The 27,012-nt window shown below is 39.0% G+C and overlaps 1 protein-coding gene across 1 annotated transcript in view; it reads left to right on the top strand.

Annotated features, from left to right (window-relative positions):
- Window positions 1–27,012, top strand: part of LOC107705473 (protocadherin Fat 3-like) — a 171,035-nt gene that overhangs the window by 129,512 nt on the left and 14,511 nt on the right. The window contains exons 10-26 of the mRNA XM_016508783.1: window positions 22–297; window positions 1,185–1,395; window positions 2,479–6,588; window positions 11,368–11,564; window positions 13,299–13,452; window positions 13,530–13,763; window positions 13,933–14,322; window positions 15,799–16,013; window positions 16,100–16,237; window positions 18,923–19,066; window positions 19,149–19,346; window positions 19,456–19,680; window positions 20,387–20,963; window positions 22,571–22,705; window positions 22,821–22,978; window positions 25,528–25,687; window positions 26,787–26,940. Coding sequence (XP_016364269.1) covers window positions 22–297; window positions 1,185–1,395; window positions 2,479–6,588; window positions 11,368–11,564; window positions 13,299–13,452; window positions 13,530–13,763; window positions 13,933–14,322; window positions 15,799–16,013; window positions 16,100–16,237; window positions 18,923–19,066; window positions 19,149–19,346; window positions 19,456–19,680; window positions 20,387–20,963; window positions 22,571–22,705; window positions 22,821–22,978; window positions 25,528–25,687; window positions 26,787–26,940 — 7,676 coding nt within the window. The remainder of the gene's footprint in view (window positions 1–21; window positions 298–1,184; window positions 1,396–2,478; window positions 6,589–11,367; window positions 11,565–13,298; window positions 13,453–13,529; window positions 13,764–13,932; window positions 14,323–15,798; window positions 16,014–16,099; window positions 16,238–18,922; window positions 19,067–19,148; window positions 19,347–19,455; window positions 19,681–20,386; window positions 20,964–22,570; window positions 22,706–22,820; window positions 22,979–25,527; window positions 25,688–26,786; window positions 26,941–27,012) is intronic.

Raw genomic sequence — 27,012 nt, 5'->3', positions numbered from 1 at the left:
TTTTTTTTTTTTTTTTCCCAGGTCCACATTACAGTTCTGGACAACAACGACAACGCCCCTGTTTTTTCCCAGCCTACCTATGACATCACAATCACAGAAGACACGCCCCCGGATACTGAGGTTGTTCAGGTGTTGGCGTCTGACCGTGACGAGCGTCACCGTTTGACCTTTAGCCTCCAGAGCAGCGTTGACCCCAGCAGCATGCGGCTCTTCCGCATCGACCCCAACAATGGAATCATCTACACGGCTCGCAGACTGGACCACGAGAGCCGAACACAGCACATCCTCACCATCATGGTAATTCAGTTTTTTATGAAAATACCACATAACCAGAATGCCACAGCAACCACATACGAATGCACTAAAACTCTTTAGAATTGCATAGCAGTGCTTTGGCAACCATTATTTTGACTTGGGTCAGTAAACAATCACCTAGAATTTTATTTATTGTGTTATATATTTTTCTCTATTTTAAATTATTTTTTCACTAAATATATATAAATATATATTCACATATATATATATATATATAATTTTTTTTTTTTTTTACTTGGACCAGTAAGGCTCATAGATCAGTCGACATATATACTTTTTTACCAACTAAAAATTATTTTATTTTATTTTTGAGAGAACATTGTGACTCGCATTGGATAGATAAAACAGCAGAGGTATCGTTTGATTAGTGTTGATAGTATACATTCCCACAGATTTGGCTCCCTCCTGTCTCTCTTTCACGCTCTCCACGCTTGAGTGCAGGTATGACAGGAACAGGAGATTGCTCCTTGTGCTTTGGCTGCCGTCACTAGTTTAATGTCTTCTGCACCTGTCGTTTCTCCACTGTGATCTAATTATTGATCTGATCTGTATCACTCCTTGTTTCCGCTCTCCCCTGACTAGGGTGAGAGACAGTGAGTGGCATATCTAATAAGCACATGGATATTCCTGCTGCCTGCAAACAGATGAAATTTGTTATTATAATCCGGAGAGAGATGTTATCCACTCCGTCTGGCAGTGAGCGAGTTTGTTTTGTGTGTATGAGTTTGCGTGTGTTTCGGTCTTGCTGTTTCCTTGTGTTGGATATTGCTGTCTCTCTCAGACAGGGGATAAATTTTTGTTTCTCCCTACTGCTCTCTTTATTTCTCTCTATATTTCTTGCTTTCTTCTTTACTTTCCTTCGATATTAGGTGAAGGATCAAGAGTTCCCGTACAGACGTAGTCTTGCTCGTGTCCTGATCGGTGTAGAGGATGTGAATGACCACGCCCCTCTTTTTACCATGGTGATGTATGATGGACAGGTGTATGAATCAGCGGCACTGGGATCGGCTGTTCTCACGGTGACTGCACTCGATAAGGACAAGGGCCAAAATGCACAAATCAATTACAGCATCGACTCAGGTATGCACACGCTCACATACACTACCTGTCAAAGTCTGGACAAACTTCATTGAATTTCTCATTATCTTTACTTAACTTTTGGATGAATTGATTTTGGATTTGTGTTTACATATGACATTACCAATTATTTTATTATTTTATTTTATTTTATTTTACATCCATATAGATAAATACGTCTTAATATTTAATTTCTTTACCGACTGAATGTTTTGTTTTGTTTTGTTTTTTGTTTCGTTTCGTTTCGTTCTGGACCACATAACAAAGGAAATGCAGCCAGAAAGCCAGCATACATGGATTTTTTTAAGAAGCTAATTTTATATATATAGGTTTTGTTTTGGTGTTTTTTTTGTTTTGTTTTTTGGTTACATTTTTGACCATTTTAATTTAATTTTTTTTAATTTCATAATTTAAAAGATTTTATATTATTATTCTAAAATTAGGAAAATTGTGAAAAGTAGATGTGTACAAATTTTTGACTATTTTATTTACACACATAATTTCAAACAAGCATGCAATCTAATGCATTATGGCAGTGTTTCCCAACCTTTTTTTAGTCGCGGCACCCTTTGGAAATTTTAACAAACTTGTGGCACCCTGCAAAATTAATTTTGTCACAATATTTGAATTTCTAACTTCGATATGATAATTTGAAAAGTATAGATATTCGGTACAACAGGGAAGAACTGCAGAATATAATGTCATACAGATATTTTTAATATTATTTTTTTACCAATTATTCAAATAATGTTTAGTCCTAGAAAGCTATTGTTATCAGAACACGTGAGCATAACATAGCGGTTAGCAGATCAGTGAATGAGAGGGCAGCCTTACCAGAGTTGCCCATATACCACACCATGGTACAACACAGTAGGGTTATTGCAGACAGAAACAATACTGTACTACATCGATGTTTCCTGTCGGCTCAATTTTTGAGTGGACTTTGCTGTTCCGATCCGCGGCACCCCGGTTGGGAAACACTGCATTATGGCACGTGTGTCCTTGTATACAATAACATGCAAGCTAATGCAGTAGATTTGTAAGATCTTATTTTTCTTACACTTCCTTTTTTCTCTTTCGATTTAGGGAACACAGGAAACACTTTCCGGATTGATCCTGTTTTGGGCATCATCTCATTGGCTCGGGAGCTGGACCTGTCCAACATTGGTCACTATGTTTTGTCTGTCAAAGCAACGGATAACGGTTCTCCGGCATTGTCTTCAACAGCTGTCGTCCGAATCGCAGTCACCTTGTCTGATAATGCTGGTCCTAAGTTTCCCCAAAGTGAATACCAGGCGGAAATATCAGAAGGTGTTGCCATTGGAACTTCAGTCATCACAGTGAACGCTCTAAGTCTGTCCACCCTTACCTATGACATTCGCCACGGCAATGGTCATCGGACATTCCGCATTAACCAGTACAGTGGAGTGATCACTACGCAGAAAACTCTAGACTTTGAAACAGTTTCCTCCTACGTGCTAATAGTCACGGCAAGCAACATGGCTGGACAGGCCTCAAATGCTACAATAACTGTTACAGTTCTCGACCAAAATGATAATGCACCGGTGTTCCAACAGCTGCGTTACCATGGAAGTATCAGTGAAGGTGCCGGGCTTAACAGTGTTGTGCAGAGTGACAATGGACAGCCACTAGTCATACGAGCAAGCGACACTGACCGCAACCATAATGCCCTGTTGGTGTATCAGATCATGGAAGAATCTGCCAGGCGATTCTTTGCAGTAGATGCCGGTACTGGCTCCATAAGGACAATTGCTCAGCTTAACCATGAAACCACACCTACATTCAGTTTCCATGTTAACGTCCGAGACAGTGGACATCCACAACTCTCAGCTGAGCGTCCTGCAGAAGTGACCATTGAGGTGCAAGATGTTAACGACTGCCCACCTAAGTTTTCCCAGGATTCCTATGAAGCTGTCCTTTTGCTCCCAACTTATGAAGGTGTGGAAGCCCTAAAGGTTTCTGCTACTGATCCTGATGGTAATGGCCAGTCGGACCTCACCTACTCATTGACAGATGGCAGCATAGAACATTTCAGCATTGAGCCAAGCACTGGACTGTTGACTGTGAGAAACAGTACTTTTAGCAAAGAACGATTCCGCTTCAACGTCCGTGTTTCAGATGGACGCTTCTCCAGCACCGCTCTGGTTACCGTCCTGGTGCATGAGGCTCTGGACAGTGGGCTGGCTTTTACTCACAATACCTACAATGCCAACATTGAGGAGAACAATGGTAACATAACAACAGTTGCTGTCGTTACAGCACTAGGGAACAAGTTGAACGAACCCCTGCGATATACGTTGTTGAATGCAGGTGGGAAATTTCGCATCAGGCCAACATCCGGTGCCATTGAAACTGTCGGAGTCCCATTAGACAGGGAGGAGAAGGAGGAATACGGACTTCTGGTACAAGCAGGCCGTGAGGAAGACCGTCTCCGTGTTGCAAGGGCACTGGTCCGAGTTCAAGTCACCGATGTCAACGACAATTCTCCAGTTTTTGTTGGATTGCCATACTATGCTGCTGTGCAAGTGGAAGCGGAGCCTGGGACAGCGATATTTCAAGTGACAGCAGTGGACCGGGACAAAGGACAAAATGGGGAGGTGAACTACTTTCTGCAGGATGAACTGGGACATTTCGAAATGGACCGTGTGAGTGGCGAGCTTCGCCTATGGAGAGCTTTCGAGGCTGATCTCTCCAGTGTGGAATATCAGGTTCTGGTGTTTGCCCGTGACATGGGAACACCACCTCTTTCCTCTTCAGTCACCTTTCCCGTTACAGTGGTAAACAGAGCAATGCCAGTGTTTGACCGACCATTCTACTCAGTGAAAGTGAGCGAAGACATACCAATATGGACTCCAATTCTGGGAATAAACGCCAGCAGCCCCGAAGGCCAGAGTGTCCTTTACACAATCACACACGGTGACCCAGGAACACTCTTCTCCATTGGATTTGACACAGGTGTTATCAGTGTCATCTCTGCCCTCGACTATGAGACCAGCCCTTCCCACAGACTCATCGTCAGAGCAACAGACTGCCTCACAGGCGCTCGTGCAGAAGTGGATGTTGAAGTTACTGTTTTGGATGTCAACGACAACCCTCCAGTCTTCGAGCAGCCCTCGTACAAAGCTGTAATTTCAGAATCTGCCATGATTGGCACTGCAGCCTTGCAGGTTCTCGCAACAGACAGCGACTCTGAGAAAAATGCAGCTGTCCGGTACCAAATCATTCCAGACCGTGCCAACAGCACTGACCACTTCCACATCGACAGCAGCAGTGGTCTAATTCTGACAGCTCGCTCCCTGGACCATGAGACCATCCAGCGCTATGTGTTTCTTGTCAAGGCAACAGATAATGGCTTTCCCCCATTGAGCAGCGAAGTTTGGGTCACAGTCAATGTCACGGACACAAACGACAATGCTCCAGTGTTTAACCAACTGCTCTATGAAGCCTCTATCAGTGAGTTGGCACCCAAAGGGCACTTTGTTACATGCATCCAGGCCTCTGATGCAGACCTTTCAGACGCAGAACGCTTGCAGTATGGCCTGGTGTCTGGAAACGAAAGGATGCTGTTTGAGCTTGATGCCGCCACCGGTGTCCTCACCCTGAGTGGCCAGCGACGCATGCTGCGCATGCCTTCCACCATCACCCTAAATGTAAGCGTTTCCGATGGAGTGTTTACCAGTACAGCACAAGTACACATTCGGGTAGAGCGAGCAAATCTACATGCCCCCCAGTTCACCCAGGGCATGTACGAGGCCGATGTACGGGAGAACGCACCAGTGGGATCAAAGGTCATTGCAATCAGGGCACAAGATTCTGATCCTGGACCGTTTGGGGATGTGAGGTATGTGCTGCTCTCAGATGCTGCTCGGGATTTGTTCAGTATTGATGGCAGTGGACAAATAACGACACTTGAACGTCTGGACCGGGAAGAACGAAGTGAGATGGTGCTGTCCATTGCTGCTGTGGATGCAGGTGGCCGATCTGGATATTGCAGTGTCCGGGTCACCGTACTAGATGAGAACGACAATGCTCCACTGTTTGGCGCCTCGGAGTACCATGCAAGTGTGCGGTCTGAGGTTGAACCTGGTACCCTTGTGACACAAGTACAAGCTTGGGATCTAGATCAAGGTGCCAATGGACAGGTGAGCTACAGTTTGTACAGCGAAGCCAGCCTGCAGGTTACTGAACTTCTGGATATTGATCCTGACAGTGGCTGGGTTGTCACCAAAGGCAACTTCGCCCCTTTGCGTGGATCTGTACTGTCCTTTTTTGTTAAAGCCTCTGATGGTGGTGCACCTGTTAGACATTCCCTTGTGTCTGTCTACATACATGTTTTGTCTGCCGATGCCCACATACCTTCCTTCAGCCAACCACAGTTCTCCTTTACTGTGCCAGAGGACATGCCCATTGGTTCCGTGCTGGGAGCAGTGCATCTACACACCTCAAATAGCCACTCTTCCTTACCAGTGATCTTCTCAGCAGTGATCGGACAGACTCTAGAGAGTAACAGTGATGGAGTGTTTGTGGTTGACAAAGAAACCGGCATGATCAAACTAGACAAAGCACTGGACCGAGAGCTGACAACGGCCTATCATTTCAAAGTGATGGCAATGTTGCAGCAGGGACGTTTGGACGCAGTTTCGGCCATAGATGTGGAGGTCAAAGTACAAGATGTCAATGACAACAAACCATCGTTTGAGTCGGATAACTATGAGGCATCAGTCACTGAGGGTCTTTCTCCTGGGACTAGGATTCTGCAAGTGCGAGCTTTGGATCCTGATTGGGCAGCTAATGGTCAGGTGACTTACAGTCTTGCTCCACCTGGGTTGCTTGGTGGCTCCGGTGGTGAAGACATTGAAGAGCATGGAGCCTACTTTACAATTGACAGCAGCTCTGGTTGGATATCAACACTGAAAGGGCTGGACCATGAACAGAACCCCGCCCATAGTCTTACAGTCTGGGCATTTGACCTTGGAGATCCTGCTAGCCAGTCATCCTCAACAATAATAACTATAGCAGTGAGCGACTCCAACGACAACGTACCACAGTTTCTTCAACCCCGTTACTATGGAAGTGTACGTGAGAGTGATGCACCTGGTGAAGTGGTGGCAGTACTGAACACACGGGACAACGACAGCTCACCTGGAAACCGACAAGTCACCTATCATATTACAGGTAAGAACTTTTTAAACTGGCAAAAATCGATGTACACTGCATGACCTTCCACACTGCAAAAAAGCATGTTCTTAATTATCTTTTTTGTCTAAGTTTCCAGTTAAAATATTGAAAAACCTTTGAAATAATTTACTTTTTTTGAGAAGAAACACTACATGAGATATTTAAGGGATAGTACAGATAAAAATGTAAACCCTGTCATCATTTACTCACCCGCATGTCGTTCCAAACACAAATAAAGATATTTTGAAAAATGTCTTGGTGTTTTTTGTCAATCAATGGAGTACGGTGTTGTTTTGGACACTCTTGACTTTCATTGTACGGACAAAACAACTGAAACTTTCTTCAAAATGTCTTTGTTTCTGCTGTGAAGCAATCAAATCATATGGGTTTTGAATGACATGTAAATGATGACAGAATAATCTTTTAATGCAAAATATGCCTTTAAAACTTCTTTCAGAGTACATTTTGTATGTTATATATAATAGTTGTTCGGCTGTTTTCACTTGTTTTAAATATAAAAATCTACCAGTGCTGTATGACAAAATACAAATAAAAAGATACATTCTCAGAAAACAAGTCTTACTATATTATGCTTTTGATGTATATATATATATATATATATATATATAAAAAGCTCAAGTCATTTTTTGCATAAAATTTACAGTTTTGGTTATTTCAGCTTCAACAATTTACATGTACAAGCGACAACCATGCAGTCTCCTTACACAAACATTTTTAGTAGAATGGAAGCAAGAATACATTTTCTGTTCCAGCTTGACAATGTCCCATACACAAAATGACATCCATAAAGAAAAACTGCATTTTTATGCCCATTGTTTTGAATATGTTCAACAAGCACATATAGTTTGAGTGTTGTCATACCGTCGGCTATGTACCGTATCTCTGTGTATTCGTGTGTGCTCTCAATCTAAACATAGCCTGATTTTCTGAAGCCCTGTTCAGCTTGTAAGCATAATGTAGAACAACGCTATTATGGAATGTCAGAAGTCCACAGTAATTACACCTCATTCATCCTCTCCTGATAATGGATTATTCGCTCTAGGGCTACTAGCTGGATTTTGCGGGAGGACGCAGACTTACTTCTTGCTGGAGTGCAAAACCACACTCGTTTTATAAGGATTTTAATAAAGCTGTGATGCAACTGCATGCAAATTACACCGGTAGGGATTTGCGATGTGGAAGCGCATCACTTCCCGAACGGAACATAATACAGTGACATTTCCGAAAGCAGTAGTTTAGGTGGATAGCGTCTTAGAAAAGGGCAAATATAAACCTCCTCCTTATCAGCATCTAGCTCAGCCAGCTTTAAATATACCTTTATATTCAGGAAGTGTTGAATACCTTGCTTGGTGACAAGGAACAGATTGCACACACAAACACACACATACACACCTTGCACATGCTCTTAAACAGCACACACTTGTAAATTAGGCGCTCAGAAACTCATAACATTGAATTAGGGAGCTGCCTTGTTCTATAATTCATGCTTTTTCACACACACACACAGAAACACACTTCTCGGCTTGAACAGAATTTCGATTAAGCTCAACTTTTATGCTGTGATCATGATTTAGACTGTGCTACCCACCAGCAGGAGCAGTATTTTTAACAAGATTTACCACGCATGGCACAACACACACACACACACATACACACACAAGCACACTGACTCTTAACTAAATTACAGCCGGCAGCATTGAAACTAAAGTAAACATTGTGACACTGGAACTTGTTTAGTTGCTTATTGTTGGTGTGTGTTCTGCTGAGGATTGATTTCTGAGTATTGTCTTTCTCTGCCATATCTAAATATTGATTTACATTTACATTTATGCATTTAGCGGACACTTTGGATAAAAATGACTTACATTGCATTCAAGGGACACATTTTACATTTCTAAAATAACTAAAATATAAATGTATATAAAATCTAAAAAAAATAAGAAATAATTCTTAATATTATCTATCTATCCTAATATTAATAATAAATATTTAAATAAGTTATGTAATTTTATCACTTTTTGTCCACTTTTCTTTTTACATATTTTAAAGCCAAAAGAAAGAAACTACATCAAAGTGAATAAGCATAAATATAAAATACAAAAAAAGTCTTAAGTATATATGTCTCAATGTTTAATATAATGATAAATATGTAAATACATATCTAAATTAAGTATAATTTTTAAGTGGGTTAGGGTTAGGCGCACTTTTGGTCTACTTTTATGATGTTTTTATATCTTTTTTTTTTGTAAAAAATATTAATTCCATTGATTGTAACTGCATCAAAAAATGCAGCCTTCAGAGAGAAAGTCTAATACATAAAAATGAGGGAACTATCCCTTTAATTAAATCGTAGCCCACGGAATGTAAACTAAAGTAAACTTTGTGACACGAGCCCTTGTTTAGGTGGCATGTGTTCTACTGAGAATAGTCTCTATCTTTTTCTCACTCGGTCTCCTTCCCTACAGTCCACACTTTCATAACGTTTAAATCCTCTAGTTCAAGACAAACTCAAAGGTCAAACAGACTCTAATGCACTTCTCACAGCCCAGTGGCACAAACTGGTTCAGAGAACTGCACACCGTATCATTATATACACCGGAGGGAAAGAAAGAGACAAATATACTAACAGATTTGAGTTACCCAAACGTCTTTATTCTCTTTAGGAAGCGAGAGCATTGTGTGTAAATTCACCTCTCAGGGTATTTTACTGCTGTGTTCAACAGAGCACAGAGCAATTAAACAGTAAACAGTTACTCTATGGTAGTTAATTGGATCATTTGAACTTTTATTTAGAGGTTCTTTGGTGAAAGTCATTTATAGGTTCATAAAGGATGAGTTAGACCAGTGCACTGTGTATCTCAGCTTAAGAGTAGAGCTGAATATCCCCGCCGTAACAGCTACGATTTAACAGCCATTAAATAGCTCTTCATGTTGCTGCCTCGTAAAGGTGAAAGGTCACTGCATAAACACTAATCGACCAGAACTGACTGGAAATGGTTGGAAACACATCAGTTGAGTTTAATTGTTTGACAAGAAGTAAGAAAGATGCTCTTTGAGAGATATATTTTATGTACAGTATTTGTGTATATAGTTGATTTTCAAAGCTATAAGGTCTGTGTGTGACCAGATGAAGTACTGTACCAACTATAACAATTTAAAATAAAATTCAAATCAAATTTATTTTCCAGTGCTATGTGACCATCAGTAAGTGGTATATGTGTATTATATATTTTTGCATTTTAATGTAATGCAATTCAGAACAATTCTATTCACATTCGTTCTGACCGCAAACACAATATTTTTGTTTCGGTTTTTTTTCTCTCTTTTGTGTACTATTTTTTTTTCCAAGCATCCATACATGAACAAAAGTTTGATGTATCTTCAGGATATCTTTATACATTTAAAATGATTATCGGTTTTTGAAAGAAGTCTCTTATGCTCACCAAGGCTGCATTTATTTGATTAAAAATACAGTAAAAACAGTAATATTGTGAAATATTATTACAATTTAAAATAACTGTTTTCTAATTGAATAATATATTGTAAAATGTAATTTATTCCTGTGATGCAAAGCTGAATTTTCAGCATCATTTCTCCAGTCTTCAGTGTCACATGATCCTTCAGAAATCATTCTAATAATCTGATTTGCTGCTCGAGAAACTTTTCCTATTATTATCAATGTTAAAAACAGTGCTGCTTAATTTAGATTTTTGTTATTTTTGGATAAATAGAGAGTTCAAAAGAACAGCATTTATTTGAAATAGAAATATTTTATAACATTTCAAGTTTATTGTCACTTTTAATTCATTTAATGCAATGAAAATATTAATTTCTTTCAATAAAAAAGAAACGTACCGACCCCAAACTTTTACGGTACTGTATATTGCATTATGCCACTGAAAAATATCAAATATCATGTGATTTTGAATGTGATAAACCACACCTTTGATTACTGTGCTAGGACACCTGTGTGAACATTTTATTTCAGACAAATAGGGTCCATTTTTAAGTGTCCAAATACTTTGTGTATGACCAATACTTTGGGCCACTGAGCATGAGTAAAAAAAAAAAAAATTGTGTGCAAGAAAATCAAATGTAAGGTTTCAAGCTATCACTTATAAAGCACAGAAAAAGCATGCAGTATGAGAAAGTCATGCTGAATACTCCCTCAACCCAATGAGCGAGAGCGTGGGATGAGAGAAATGGAGTCGGAAGACGTCCAGGCCTTTGTTGACGCGTCTCTGATAGAAGCTGCTTTGTGTTATCAGCCCCCAGCTGAGATAAATTACACTCTTTATTAGATGAATAAGGCAGCGTGTTTTTGTACTATGAGTGTACAGTAATTGGATGCTTGTCAACGCGGCTGCTTTGATTATAGAGTCATTTCCATTTAACTCTCGCTCAGCCTCTCGTTCTCATTTCTTCTCTCTTTTCACCTCTTTCCGCTTGAGGTGTAAAAGATGACCTGTCCTAATGAGTCAGGTACGGCTGCCGTCCGATTGATAAATCAGGAAGGCTGTTATGAGGACCTAACTGATGGCAGTGGTGATAATTTAAATGTGAATATAAAGAACTGATTAGTATAATTCATACTAATGAGTGTGCCATCACTTAGAGGACTAATGCAGGTTATTAAGACATGCAGATAATCCTTGAAGTGAGCATGTGTGGATTTTATTGTTACTTAAATAGTCACAGACTATTGAGAGATTAACTGTCTGCTGTAATTTCTTGTGTGTATGTGTGTGTGTGTAGGAGGTAACAGAGGCGGGGTGTTCGCTCTCGGGTTGGTTCAGGGAGAGTGGAAGCTGTACGTTAAACGACCGTTAGACCGCGAAGAACAAGAACGGTACCTCATCAATGTCACGGCGACAGACGGACTCCACGTTTCCACGGCAACCGTAGAGGTCATGGTCATTGACACCAATGACAACAGCCCCGTCTGTGACCCGGTGAGTTAAAACCCTAAAGTTCATTCGGGGAAACATGCAGAAGTCATTGGTTCTCCTGCTGTTTTTTTTCAGTTGGTTCAAAATCTAATTAGTGCATTTTTGACTGTTTCAAATCTCAAACATGAATGATTACAAGCCAGAGCCAGGAATATTTTTGGAACAGGTGAGTACACTTACAGCAGCCAAGCAGTGCAGGGGAAATGATCTTTGAGCTTAAAACGTGACCTTTTTAAAATAAGGTCAAACTGAAAATCAGGCCAGCAGGGGCCATTTGGATTGAGTCACAAAACTTAGTGAGCTGTCTAGCTAGATAGCATTTTTGAGCATTATAAGTGTATAATTTTGGGGGAAATTAAATGTGAAATGTTTATACATGAATGAGATGTTTAAATGTTTTTGGATATAGTTGCATTTGAACTAAAATGGTCAAAAATGGTTGCATTGCAACATGTTGATTGCAAAACCAAAGATTCAAATGAGCCCAAAAACATTCAAATCAAGGCTTGAAACACCGCTATTATGGTCCAAACATTCAGACATGCCGATGATGGCCAAAAAAGATTGCATTGAAAGTTTGACTGTGCCTATGATGGCCAAAAGCATTTGAATGTCCAAAAATTTTCAAATCAGATGTTCAAATGTGCCCACGATGGCCAAAAATGTCTGAATGCACCCATGCTGGGCCAAAATTATACAATCAGATGTTTATACGTGCCTGTAATGGACAAAAATGATTGAATTGAATGTTGGAATGTTCCTACGATGCACCTATGATTGCCAGAATTGTTCAAATCAGATGTTCAATATGATGCCCAAAAATGATTGAATTGAACATATGTGAATGTAGTTGTAATGGCCAGAAATGTTTGAATGAACCAATGATGGACAGTCAAACGTTCGAATCAGAAGTTCAATTGTGCCTATAATGGACAAAAATGATTGAGTTGAATGTTTGAATGTACCTACAATGGCCAAAAATTTTCAAATGAGATGTTCTTCCATGCCTTTAAGGGCCCAAAATGATTACATTTAATATTTAAAATGTACCAGCGATGGCCAAAAATGTCAGATGTGCATATGATGGTTTAAAATGATTGAATTTAATGTTTGAATGTGGTTACAATGGCCAAAAATGTTTGCGTGCACCTTTAATGGACAAAAAAATGTTCAGATTAGATGTTCATATGTGCATATGATGGCTAAAAATGATTGAATTTAATGTTAAAATGGACAAAAAATGTTGAATGCACATTTGATGGCAAAAAATGACCAAATTGAATGTTTGAATGTACTTGTGATGGGTCAAAATCGCTCGCATGCATATACTGTATGAGGTCGGAAAATGTTCAAATGTATATATGGTGGCCAGAAATGATTGAATTGAACATTTGAATGTGCCTTCAATGGCAAAAAAAAATATTTGCATGCACTTATGATGGCCAAAAATAACGATCAAATCAGATCATTCATATAATGACTGAATTAAATATTTGAATTTACCTACGATGGGCAGAAATGTTCGAATCAAGTGTTCAAATGTGCCTTCAAAGGTCAAAAATAGTTCCTTAATTGATAATTAGTCCTGCAGACCTCGGTGTTTAAAAAACCGCTCTCCATTTTTGGCACTGAAAATATGAGCAAAGAAAAGCTCTTGACTCTTTACAGCACAAGCCAACCTGAATTTGAAGCCCGGAGCTGATCTGAGCTGTGTAATGACTGTGTTTGTGTCTGCAGGCCGTGTACTCGGTGTTCGTGTCTGAAGATGTCGCCATAAATAAGCAAATCCTCCGGGTCAAAGCTACAGACGCTGACGCGGGCGCAAACGCACAGATCCAGTTCTCCCTGTTCGGTTCTGGAGCAGAAGACTTCATCATACATCCACACACAGGTTTGTGAGTCGGGTTTGAAGAAACGTCCTGTTTATAGCCTTGTTGTTTGCTTACAAGTCTCTTTTTCGTTCTGTAGGCGAGCTGAAGACAGCCGCGGCGCTGGACCGTGAAAAGGTCGCGCGATACTCTCTGGTTGCCCGAGCGACAGACAGCGGCGGTTTGTGGTGTGAGGCTGAGGTGGTGGTGGTTCTCTTGGATGTGAATGACAGTCCGCCGATGTTTAACATGCCCCATTACACCGCTAGTGTCTACGAGAACACCGCCACTAAAGCTCTGCTGACCCGAATACAAGCCATAGACCCTGATCTGGGTACGAGCATGTCATATTAATGCATTTGAGTTTTGACAGCATAAAAAATGTACAATTTTAGTTAGTAGTAGATGCTAAAAGATAGTTAACTAGCCTAGAACTGCTAATATGCAGCTTATACTGTATGCAGTTAAAACTGAATGGATTTTGCATGTGTTTTATTTTGCAGGTGTTAATCGTAAAGTGGTCTATTCCCTTATTGATTCGGCTGACGGGTTCTTCTCCATTGATAAATCATCCGGGATTGTTGTTCTGGAGCGTTTGCTGGACCGCGAGGTTCAGTCCTCATATCGTATAACAGTCCGTGCGTCAGATCAAGGTGTTCCAGTTCGCCTCTCTTCCCTTGCGAACATAACGATCACAGTTTTGGACATTAACGACAACCCGCCTGTGTTTGAGAGAAGGGACTATCTGGCCACGCTTCCTGAAGATGTCGCAGTGGGTACGGAAGTGGTACAGGTTTATGCTGCGAGTAAAGATATTGGCACCAACGCTGATATTTACTACAACATCCGATCCGGAAACCAACAGGGCCATTTCACCATTAACATCAACACAGGTGAGATGCATAACATGAGATTTTTATGTACACTATACAGAAATTTCAAAGGTGATGATAAATATATAATGTAATATACACACAATTTGGAATAATTAAGTTTTTTTTTTTTTTTATGTTTTTCATAATGCCCAAAAAAGTTCAAACCAAATGTTCAGACATGACCAAAAATGTCTGAATGCACCTGTGACGGCCCAAAATAATTAAATCAGACATTCATACATGCCTATAATGGGCAAAAATGATTGAATTGAATATTTATGTTGCGTCAGTTATGGCCAAAAAAACTGTCAAATCCGATGTTTATACATGCATATAATGGCCAAGAATTATCAAACTGAGTGTTTGAATGTGCCTATGATGACCAAACATGTTTGCATGTACCTGATGTCCAAAAATGTTCAAATCAGATGTTCATACATGGCCAAAAATGATTGGACTGAGAATTTGAAAGTGCCTACAATGACCAAAAATATTTGATTGCACCTATTATGGCCTAAAAGAATGAACTCAGATGCTTAAATACCAAATTAAACATTTGAATGTTCGGTAACACTTTATTTTAAGGTGTCCTTGTTACACATGTTACATGTACTTACTATTATAATAACAATAAATTATTCATAATTACATGCAAGTAACCCTAAGCCAACCCCTAACCATATAGTAAGTACATGTAGTTCATTAATATTACTCAGTACTTAAATGTTTAATTACACTGTAACAAGGACACCTTAAAATAAAGTGTAACTGAATGTTCCTATAATGCTGTAATGTTCCAAAAATGTTTAGAAGCACCTATGATGGACAAAATGTATCAAATCAAATATTCATGTGCCTATAATGGCAAACATAAAGATTGAATTAAATATTTGAATGTGCCTGCCAGTGTTGGGGAAAGTTACTTTTTAAAGTAATGCATTACAATATTGCGTTACTCCATAAAAAAGTAACTAATTGCATTACTTTTTATGAAACTTTTTTGGCAACTGTAAAGGCCCTTTCACACCAAAAGTGAAATGAATAAGCCTCCGGCTGAAGGAAGTACCTCTGCCTCTGCATTTCACTCCCAATTTCTCTTATCCCGAGGACAGGAGAGATGTCAGTGAATAAATGGGAAAACGCCGTAACTTGCGTTACTTATTTTAAAAAGTAACTCCGATATTTCATTGTAAATTTAAAAGTTATGTGTTAGATTACTAGTAACTAGAAAAAAAGTAATCTGATTACGTAACTCACTTTACTTGTAATGCCTTACCCCCAACACTGGTGCCTGTAATGGCCAAACATGTTTGAATGCACCTATGATGGCCAAAAATTATCAAAAGTTCATATGATGGCCAAATATGATCAAATGAAATGTTTGAAAGTGCCTATGATATAAGTGCAGAATATAAAAAACATTGTTATAAGTTATTTTTATTTATATAATATGGACTCTGAGTTGTACCATATTTATCCTTGTGCCACGTACAGGTGCCATCTCTGTATCTCGACCGCTAGACTTTGAGTCCTGCAAGGATTATTTCCTTACAGTGGAAGCAACTGATGGCGGGACTCCGCCCCTTAGTGCTGTTACCATGGTGAACATCAACCTGACAGACGTCAATGACAACGCCCCCATGTTCAGCCGCGACGCCTACAGCGTGTCCATCAGTGAGGACGCTAACATAGGAGACACCGTAGTCAGGGTAACCGGTCATGAAATTCATATCAGTCCTTTTTTTGTGTCTTTGAGATCCACATTATAATTTGGTGATTTGTCGTGGTTGCCTAGGTGACCGCGGAAGACGTCGACAGCCAAGCGAACGGCGACATCCTGTATTCCATCGTCAGCGGCGACCGAGAGAACCAGTTCTTCATCGAGCCAATCACAGGCCAGATCAAAGTCAACAAGCAGCTGGATCGAGAAACGGTGAGGAACATGGGACGTCGCCACAGCGACTGTTACCATGACAACTGAGTGAGAGAGAAATAAAGGCATTAAATAGGACAAAACCCCCACAAAGACTTTATTTTAATTGACACTGATCTGGGAACAGCCGAAGAAAAGAAGAAATCAAATCCTTTACGGCAGAAATCCACGCAGGAAAGCCTTTAATAACAGACAGTGTCATAGTGTTTCATTTAATATGAAATATTCTCCATGTGTATGAGATTAAGATTAACGCATTACACCTGTGAAACCTGATAAAAAAAAAAAAACCTGGAGATGATGATTTTGGAGTTTGCTCTAGTTAAGCATATGCTTTGATCACTGATTAAGTGAGTTCATTTTTAGAAAATAGTAATATGAATATTAAAAAATTATAATATCTAATAGAAATTTTTATTAGAAAGTTTTTTTATTAGAAGATTTTTATATAGAAAGTTCATTCAAAAGTTTGGTGTTAAGATCTTTTTTCTTTTTTTTTTTAATTAAGTCCCTTAGAAGTTTATTATTATCAAAAATACAGTAAAAACAGTGATGTGAAATGTTATAACAATTTAAAATAACACTTTAGTATTTTAATGTTTTATTTTTAATTAATCCTCTGAAAAAGCTGAATTTTCAGCAGTCTTATTTCAGTCTTTATTTCTTATTTGATACTTTATTTTTTTATAAATAGGAGGTTAAAAACAGCATTTATTGGACATTTTTTGTAACAATATAAATGTCTTTACTGTTACGTTTGATCAATTTAATGTATCCTTGCTGAATAAAAGTAATAATTTCTTTAAAAAACAAAATTACTGAAACCAAATGTATTTTTTACACCCTGTTTATTTTAAACATTTTATTTAAAGTAAATAAATAAATAAAAAATCTGGCTTGATTTGGCTAGTTCAAATATCAACATTGGCTACCTGAAATCACTTACTCTGCCTTTAATGCTATAGAACTACAACCACTAGATGGCGCCAAAGCATTTTTAGATTACATGCAGACTCTCCTTTGTACTCTCAAGTCAATTAGCTTAATGAAGTCATTGTTGTCTTCATCTTCCTGAGTGTGTTCAATTATAGATGGTTAAAAGGGGTCAGATCATTTCCAGGCTCTTTTGAAATAAGACTGTGAAGAATGATGTAGACACACTCTTTTAACTTTCAGTGTAAATCCTCTATAAAGTCCATTAATTGTAACTAAGCTGCAAAAAGAGAGAGAGAGAAAAAATTTATTCATTTAGAAAGCGAATCCCTTCTGAATAGTGCTTAACATTATAAGTGGAGTTTAACATTTAAATAAAATGTCACAAATGTCTAAAATACAGTGCCTTCAGTGAAGAGAGAAGAAAAGCAGATGAGAAATAGCAAAAAGAAGAGAAACTGACAGCAAGTTACAAACCTAGATTGTGTGCCTGTATGTATGGAGCTTCAGATCATCTGTCAGCCTGTCATGAACTATTTATGACACAGTCAGAGTGAAAGAGAATATATAGATGTGTGTTCATCTCTCTTTACTTTGTACTTTCTTTTCATCTCTTATTCTGTACGTTTTAAACCTCTCTCTCTGTATCTGTAGATGGCTGGTTACTCGTTGTCCGTCAGAGCTCTTGACAGCGGGACGCCTGCGATGTCCTCAACCGTTCAGGTCAACATTGACATCTCTGACGTCAACGACAACCCGCCCACCTTCACTCCAGCCAATCACACTGCAGTTATACAGGTGAGATTAAGAGTGGCAGGTAAATCAGCCAATCACGTCCAAGTCATTTCGGCCGTTTAATGTGAGCTTTACTCATCAACAGGAGAACAAGCCTTTGGGAACAAGTGTCCTACAGCTGTCCGTCATCGATAAGGACGCCAGCCACAACGGCCCGCCTTTTCATTTATATAGTTTTGGTGAATTGTTACTAAAAAAAATTTTTTTATTATTTACTATACAAAAACAACAAAACTCTAATTTTGATTTCATAGGGTGAATCTAAATTTTGTGAATCTTATTAGATGTCTTATTGTGTGTTTTTTGACGTGTCCATCTTTTTCTCTCGCAGGTGAGTCCTCGAGATGGTCGAATCATCGCTCTGAGCGGGTTGGACGCGGGCCGCTACAGCCTCAACGCTACAGTAACAGACGGCCGCTTCACTGTGAACGTGCCCGTGAGCGTGCAGGTGGAGCAGGCCTCGGCCGAGATGCTCCACGATGCCGTGACGATCCGTTTCGACCACGTCTCTCCTCACGACTTCGTATCCCGTCACCTCCCCTCGGTCAGACGCGTCTTGTCCAGCGTCATGGCGACGCCCCTGCAAAAAGAGAGAGAGAGAAAAAATTTATTCATTTAGAAAGCGAATCCCTTCTGAATAGTGCTTAACATTATAAGTGGAGTTTAACATTTAAATAAAATGTCACAAATGTCTAAAATACAGTGCCTTCAGTGAAGAGAGAAGAAAAGCAGATGAGAAATAGCAAAAAGAAGAGAAACTGACAGCAAGGAGTTCCAAACCTAGATTGTGTTTCTGTATGTATGGAGCTTCAGATCATCCGTCAGCCTGTCATGAACTATTTATGACACAGTCAGAGTGAAAGAGAATATATAGATGTGTGTTCATCTCTCTTTACTTTGTACTTTCTTTTCATCTCTTATTCTGTACGTTTTAAACCTCTCTCTCTGTATCTGTAGGTGGCTGGTTACTCGTTGTCCGTCAGAGCTCTTGACAGCGGGACGCCTGCGATGTCCTCAACCGTTCAGGTCAACATTGACATCTCTGACGTCAACGACAACCCGCCCACCTTCACTCCAGCCAATCACACTGCAGTTATACAGGTGAGATTAAGAGTGGCAGGTAAATCAGCCAATCACGTCCAAGTCATTTCGGCCGTTTAATGTGAGCTTTACTCATCAACAGGAGAACAAGCCTTTGGGAACAAGTGTCCTACAGCTGTCCGTCATCGATAAGGACGCCAGCCACAACGGCCCGCCTTTTCATTTCCGAATTCTATCAGGAAATGAGGGGGCGTGGTTTAAACTGGATAGAGAGGGGCTGTTGACATCCAGTCAGGTGTTTCGTAGGTCAGAAGGCACAGAGTATGTCATTCATGTACAGGTAAAGAGAAATTCTGGGCAAAAATTTGTAAAAAGTATGTTTGAAAGTCTCTTATGCTCATCAAGGCTGCTTGATTCAGCCAATCACTGTCCACTGTTTCACCCCATAGGCCAGTGATTCAGGCAGGCCGCCCCTGTCGTCGATGGCGACCGTGTTGGTGCGTGTGATAGAGGAGAGCATGCACAAGCCAGTGGCGTCACCTTTACACGTGCACATTGTAACCATGGAGGACGAGTTTCCAGGAGGTGTGATCGGTCAGATCCACGCCACAGACCAGGATGCTTTTGATATTCTCACCTACGGACACACACACCAGCAGAGCAGCCTATTCAAGGTATATGAGTGTGTGATCCAATGCTTTCCATTTCCTTTGTGCACGCATCACATTCATATTTTGACAGTTTTTTCTTCAGTCATTCTCATGTTTTAGATTAAGTCCATTTGTTAGTCCACTAAGCCCCCACAACAATTATCATTCAAGTCATTTTATCATTCAGTTATTATCATCATTCAGTTAATATGTTTATTATTTAAGTAATAACACAATTATTTACTTTGAGACAGTTTGAGATTCAAATAAATTAATTACAGATTTATAAATTATTAAAAATGCATGACTACTCATTCTTTATTTTTAAACATTTTTGAATGATAGTAAAGTAATTTAAACAATGAAAATGGGTATTATGCAAAACCAAAACATGTTTTCAAATCAAAACTGTCATAAGCTCCTTTGAAGTTCATGCATTTTTAAATCAAATTTTTATTTCTCTCATTTCAACCTTTTCAACATAAACTTTTAGATGTTTTTACAATGAGAACTATTCATTAATTTGCATACATCCAAAGTTCAGACTTATAGTGTAATTAATTTTACTTCAATTTTAAATTAATTTACATTTTTAGAAGGTTAATTTTACAATTAATATTAATTCCAAATTTGCAGATATGTATATTTACAAATTATAATGTATAAATTATATGTTTTATTAGATGTCTTATTGTGTGTTTTTTGACGTGTCCATCTTTTTCTCTCGCAGGTGAGTCCTCGAGATGGTCGAATCATCGCTCTGAGCGGGTTGGACGCGGGCCGCTACAGCCTCAACGCTACAGTAACAGACGGCCGCTTCACTGTGAACGTGCCCGTGAGCGTGCAGGTGGAGCAGGCCTCGGCCGAGATGCTCCACGATGCCGTGACGATCCGTTTCGACCACGTCTCTCCTCACGACTTCGTATCCCGTCACCTCCCCTCGGTCAGACGCGTCTTGTCCAGCGTCATGGCGACGCCCCGGCCCGACGCTCTGCACGTGCTCAGTGTGCAGCCGGTGGAATCCACGGGGCAGCTGGACCTGCTGGTTGCCGTGGAGACGGCGGAAGGCGGCGGGTTCTACAAGGCGGCGTTGGTGACGCAGAAGCTGAGCTCCGCGCGCCGCCAGCTGGACCAGGTTCTGAGAGTCTCAGCGGTGCTGGATAAGAACTGCTCGGGTCTGGACTGTAGGGAGGCCCAGTGTGAACAAACCATCACGCTGGACTCGCACAGTCTGCTCACGTACAGCTCCACCAAAACCAGCTTCGTGTCGCCCAAGTTCCACAGGAACACCCGATGCGTGTGCAGCGGTGAGTGTGTCTGTGTCTGAATTTTATTTGATTATGGTTGATTTTAAACCAGTGGTTCTCAACATTTTTGATTAAAGAGCCCCCGTTTTCCAACACAGTTTAGCAGATGCTTTTATTCAAAATGACTCACAAAAGAGGAACACAATATCCATGCATATAGGTTACTATATTCATGGTATTTGTGCTGTAAATATGACAAAAAAAGCACAAAAAAAATTTGAATAGAATTTATGGCAAAAAAAATGAATAGAATTTATTTATAGATTTAATTAATAGAATTTTAGTAATAGAATTTGTTTGTTTTGATAGAATTGTTTATAGAAACTGTAAGTATTGATATTTAATTAACCACAATTCAATTTGTAATTCTTGAAGTTTCAACAAGTATGTTATTAAGGGGGGGAAACATATTTCAGTCTTGATTGTAATTTTAATTTATATTGAAGTTAGATTATTTTAATTTATTAATAATTATTTATTAATTTAAGTAATTTTAAGTCATCCTGTGGCATTCTTGGAATTTTTCTTTTCGTGTTTACATATTTATTAGGGTTATAATATTGAGTCTCATTCAATGATAATTGTGCTGCAGTTGTGACTAAATACACAAATAAAATTAACATAAATTTATGTGTTTAGAAAAAGTTCCTACACAAAATATCCAAGGTGCAAATGCACAAATTTGCTCTTTTGTTATACTGTTGATAAATGCAAATTTTGTTTGCATTGATATGCATAACCTAGCCATGTAACCGATCAAGCTTTTTCATAATTGTTATTTGAAAATTATCCTTTTGTCACTGTGTTTTTAGCAAGAATTTATGTAAATTCATATAAATAGACATTTTGGCATAATTTATGATTCTAAGGCCATTTTTTAAAGGTCCTACATTTAGTATAATTTTAAATTAAATTTCGGCATGTAAATGTGCAAACACATTGTTTGGACAAAAATTTTTTTATTGTGGCCTGTTGGTTGGACAAATACTATTAATCTGTAGCAATGTTTCCATGTACACTCTGGTACAAGTGTTACTTTATCAATTACATGGTGCTGTTTGACTGTTCATGAACCATTAAACCGTTTCCATTACAAAATAAAAAAAAATGTTTGAATCAATTTTTAATGAGGGAGTCACGAGGCAGTTTCTAAACAAGTCACCATATCATTGTAGCACTGTGTTGATTCTCACTGTATACAAAAGCAGTTTTGACCTCTATATCAAAATTACTACATTCTATCAAATGTTCCTTAACACAAGGTTAAAAGTGGTCTTAACTCCATCTTTAAAAGATGTTAACCCAGGGTGAAGCGCAATGTGAAAAGCCCTTAATATTAAACATGCAATTACAAAATGACTCTCTTGAACACGGGCCACATCCTTGGGCTCAAAAACAGCAGGAATAGAAAGTTGTCATTTAAATTTGGAAAAATGTCTGTGGTCCAGGTTATCGCAATGTTTTTTTGGCTATTGCTACAAATATACCCCAGCGACTTAAGACTGGATTTGTGCTCCAGGGTCACATATAATTCAAGGAAACTGTACACCACTATAAAAAGAGCCTGTTTGTGTTGCAATAGTAATTTGTCCCTCTCTTTCGCTCAGACGGGAGTTGTTCTGCTGCGTCGGAGGTGTGTGCGGACATGAGATGTCCCGGTGACATGCAGTGTGTGGGAACGGACATCAGCAGGGGGCCGTACATGTGCCAGTGTCCGCCGGGCAAACTGGGAGAGTGTGCAGGTATCTTATAACCCCTGTGTGAAAGCTCTTTAAGTGTGATATTTAATGTGGCACCTTCTTACAATAAGAGCCGTTTCCTTTTCAGTGACTGATGTTTTGTGTGTATGTTGTTCAGGACACACCTCTCTGAGCTTCTCTGGTAACAGTTATATCAAGTACAGAGTGACGGATGGAGAGAGAAGCGGAGAGATGAAGTTAGCGCTCCGCATCAGAACGCTGCAGAGCACAGGAATCATTATGTACACGCGTGCAGATCCATGTAGTGTGCTGAAGGTACACACAAACACACATTTATATGTCCATAGCATTCATATACTTTGCTCTAATGACTTTTTAACATAGAAAGCAAGTGAAAAGAGTTATGAAATCTTTAAAAAAAAAAATTTAAAAACATTTTTGAGAGGTTAACAGGTATGAATACTACCAATCAAAAGTTTCAAGATTTTTTTTAAATGGTTTTAAAAGAAGTCTTTTCCGCTCACCAAGGCTGCATATACTTAATATAATATACAGTAAAAAACTGAAATAATATGAAACATTATTATCATTTATAATAACTGTTTTCTGTTTGAACATTCTAAAATGTAATTTATTTCTTGTGATCAAAGCAAAATTTTCAGCATCATTATTCCAGTCTTCAGTGTTACATGATCCTTCAGAAATCATTCTAATATGCTGATTTGATGCTCAAGATACATTTATTATTATTATTATCAATGTTGAAAACAAGATACATTTTTTTCAGTATTCTTTGATGAATAGAAAGTTCAAAAGAACAGCATATATTTGAAATTTAAAAAAAGTCTTTACTGTCACTTTTTGATCAATTTAATGCATCCTTACTGAATAAAAGTAATAATTTCTTTAAAATATCTTATTTACCACAAACTTTGAAAACAATAATATTAATAAATATTTTGACTGTTGGTGTCAAATATTTTGAGTGTTGGATCTTTCGATTGTTTTTGGAGCCTTTTTGTTAAAAAAAAAAATGTTGAAGATAAGTTATTGATACACTTTTCCTGATTTGATTCCTATTCACAAACTCGATTTGATTTGATTCAATTCTGATTCGTTTTGGTGTATTTTAGTTATAGTGTTTGTTTTGCTTACATGTTCTTACATTTAAATTTGCTTACATATTTTTACATTTAAACTCTCGGCTAATGCTTTAAATTATACAGAATATTTTTTTTAGACTGATTCAAAGCAAGTCTTTTGAAACTTAGACAGGGCTCCAGACTGCGCATAAAAATAATAAAAATATTAATTTGCGAGTGATATTTCTGCTGAGATGGCCACTGGCGACTATATAAATTTACATGTTATGACTTAAAAATGTGCATGTAATGCCTTTTTTCCTGCTTGTTTTGCGATCACATCTTTTGTTATGTTGACGTGATAAACTGAGACAATGCGCTGACGGCACACCTGCTGAAATCAGCTCCAGTTGAGAGAGAGATCGAAAATGACGGAGGCGTGTGTGATGTAAAAGTGCGGAAAAGCACAACTTGAACAAACTGCAACAGGTAAAGCTGTCAGCTTTGTGGACATTAACAATATCGTTAATAATTCTCGTTTATAATCGATACTGATATGGCTTCTTGTTATCAAGATCTTTAGTCTATATGCTATGTTCTGTTAATGCGTGAACTTCATATTATTTGTAGCGCACTTGCCGTCCAATAATCGCAATAAGCTTTGCGCTCTGTTAGCTTTTAATAAACAAAGTATCAGCTTTAAAATTCTGCCAGATTCATAACGAAATTCAAACAATTAATACCGTTTTGGCGCTCTTTATAGTAGCACGAGTGATCGCTGTGACACATGACAACATTTATAGGATGCTTTGAGGAGGAGCCCAAACTACACTCAATGACCAAGTGATGCTGATATAATTATGGTCAGTGATATTGGCACAGATTCTGTGTAATAAACAGTTCTTTGTGACTGTATATAGTTCTGAAGTTGGAAAAGACATTTAGTTCCCAGGACATCTACAAGATGGATTCAAATGTTGATGCTGTAAAAGGATGGGAGACATAAATACATAACAGTATGAAATGTTAAGGTGTTGAAAAAAAAGAAATAAAACACGTTTATTCTGTTGCACTTAAAAAAATAATTTGGTGCCTAATTTTGTTTCTTATAGGAGCCAATGGCTCCTTAAGTGTTTTTTTGTTTTTTTGTCTGGAGCCCTGAACTATTCATTAATAGAAATGTCTCATAAGAGTAATTCATTTAGGGCAGAGTTTCCCAAACTGGAGTATGCGAAGGAAATGCAGGGGATTGTGTGTTATTATATCATAAAAATGAAAAATTGTAATATATAACTTTAAAATAAATACAATCAATGTACCATGAACATGCAAATCTGTTGTTAAATTATAGAAATATTAGCTTAAAATCTCAGGGGGGGACCAAAAGTTGTACCTTAATATTTTAGGCAAAAAAGGAGTTTGAATAACACAAAAGGAGAGAATCGTTTAGGGAATGCGAAGGAAATGCAGGGGATTGTGTGTTATTATATCATAAAAATGAAAAATTGTAATATATAACTTTAAAATAAATACAATCAATGTACCATGAACATGCAAATCTGTTGTTAAATTATAGAAATATTTGCTTAAAATCTCAGGGGGGGGACCAAAAGTTGTACCTTAATATTTTAGGCAAAAAAGGAGTTTGAATGACACAAAAGGAGAGAATCTCAGGTTTAGGGAATCGCGCTACACTGGTCACGTTATATGTTTGTTTTTGCATGCCATTGTTTCACAGTGTGATCACATTTAACATAGACCGTGTCTGCATTTGACTGACAGATCGAAGAGGGAAAGCTGTGGTTCCAGTTGGATTGCGGCAACAGTCCCAGGAGCATCGGGATCTCCGGCCGTCCGGTCAACGACGGGAACTGGCATCACGTGGTCCTGGAGCTGCGAGGAAATGTAAACGGTGCCACCTGCGTCAGCCTGCCATCTGGAGGTGAGAGAGTGTGTGTGTGTGTGTGTGTATGTGTGTGTGTCCAAACCCTGCTTAACTCTCCAGAAAAGTCTGTTTTTAGGATTGTGCCATGATTCATCTTAATGTTATAATTAATCCTCCTGGTTGCTTCAGTTACTCTCCAGTTAATCTGCTTCTGTGATGTAATTACTCTGGTTAATAAGCTTTGCTCAGTTTTGGCTCGCTTCTGTCTGCTGAGTGAAGCTCTAATTCACATCTACTGCGTCTGATGGAGACCAAAAATTATGACGATTAAATCAGCGCCTGCTTTCCACATGCTCACCAGTACATCTCATCTCATCTTCTGTTCGGTCCTTGTGTTTTCTCTCGCATTTCTTCTCATCTTGTGTCATCTCTTTTCTTCACATCATACTGTCTCTTCTCACGTCATGTTTTCATCTATTCTCTTCTCTGTCTCTTCATGTCAACTTTCTAAGCTTCTCATCTCATGTCCTTTCTAGTCTCTTCTTGTCTCGTCTATTCGAAATCTCATCTTGTTTTTCTTCTCCTCTCTTTTCTTGTTTTTCTTGTCTCATCTTCTCTCCTCGTCTCTTCTTCGGTTCTCCATGTTCTTTTCTCTATTTTCACATCATACAGTCTCATCTCATGTTTTCGCCTAGTCTCTTCTCGTCTCATCTATTCTTCCCATGTCATCTCTTCCCGTCGATTACTTTCTCTTCAAGTCTGTCTCTTGTTTTTTTTTTCTCTTGTCATCTCATTATCATCTCTTTACTTCTTGTCTCGTCTATTCTCTATTTTCACACCGTTCTGTCTCTTCTCTCCTCGTCTCTTCTGCCTGACTTTCACTCGTTCACTGGCTCTGATGAATGGAGCAGTGCGTTGTGGGAGTTGAGGTGTTGTGCCGTACACATCCTCTCTGTAAAGGTCGTTTGTGCAGGAGTGTCTGGCAGACGTATCTGTTTGTTTGTTTTTGTGGGGAGCTGATAAACCTGATAAAGCCAGCGCACTGTTTACTCACTGACATTTTCCACGCGATTTCCCACCGGCGTGTGAGCGTGTGTCTGCACGATTGTTTTGCAATTCATGAACAAGCCCCATCTCTCTTGTGTGTCTCTCTCAGGTTATTCGTGCATTTGCAGCGCTCTGTACACCGGAGGGCACTGTGAGACCGAGATCAGCGTCTGCATGCCAAACCCGTGTCAGAACGGCGGCGTGTGTAAACCCATCGGAAACGCCTTCATCTGCAGCTGCAAGAGAGGATACACCGGCGCAACGTCAGTTTACCAGCATTTCAGCTACTTTGGTCTTAGCTAGGGTGACCATACATGCCATTTTCCCAGGACGCG

The sequence above is a fragment of the Sinocyclocheilus rhinocerous genome, unplaced genomic scaffold (genome assembly GCF_001515625.1).
Source record: "Sinocyclocheilus rhinocerous isolate Xijiao unplaced genomic scaffold, SAMN03320098_v1.1 scaffold3340, whole genome shotgun sequence".
Lineage (NCBI taxonomy): Eukaryota > Metazoa > Chordata > Actinopteri > Cypriniformes > Cyprinidae > Sinocyclocheilus > Sinocyclocheilus rhinocerous.
This window is presented reverse-complemented; position numbering and strand designations above follow the sequence as displayed.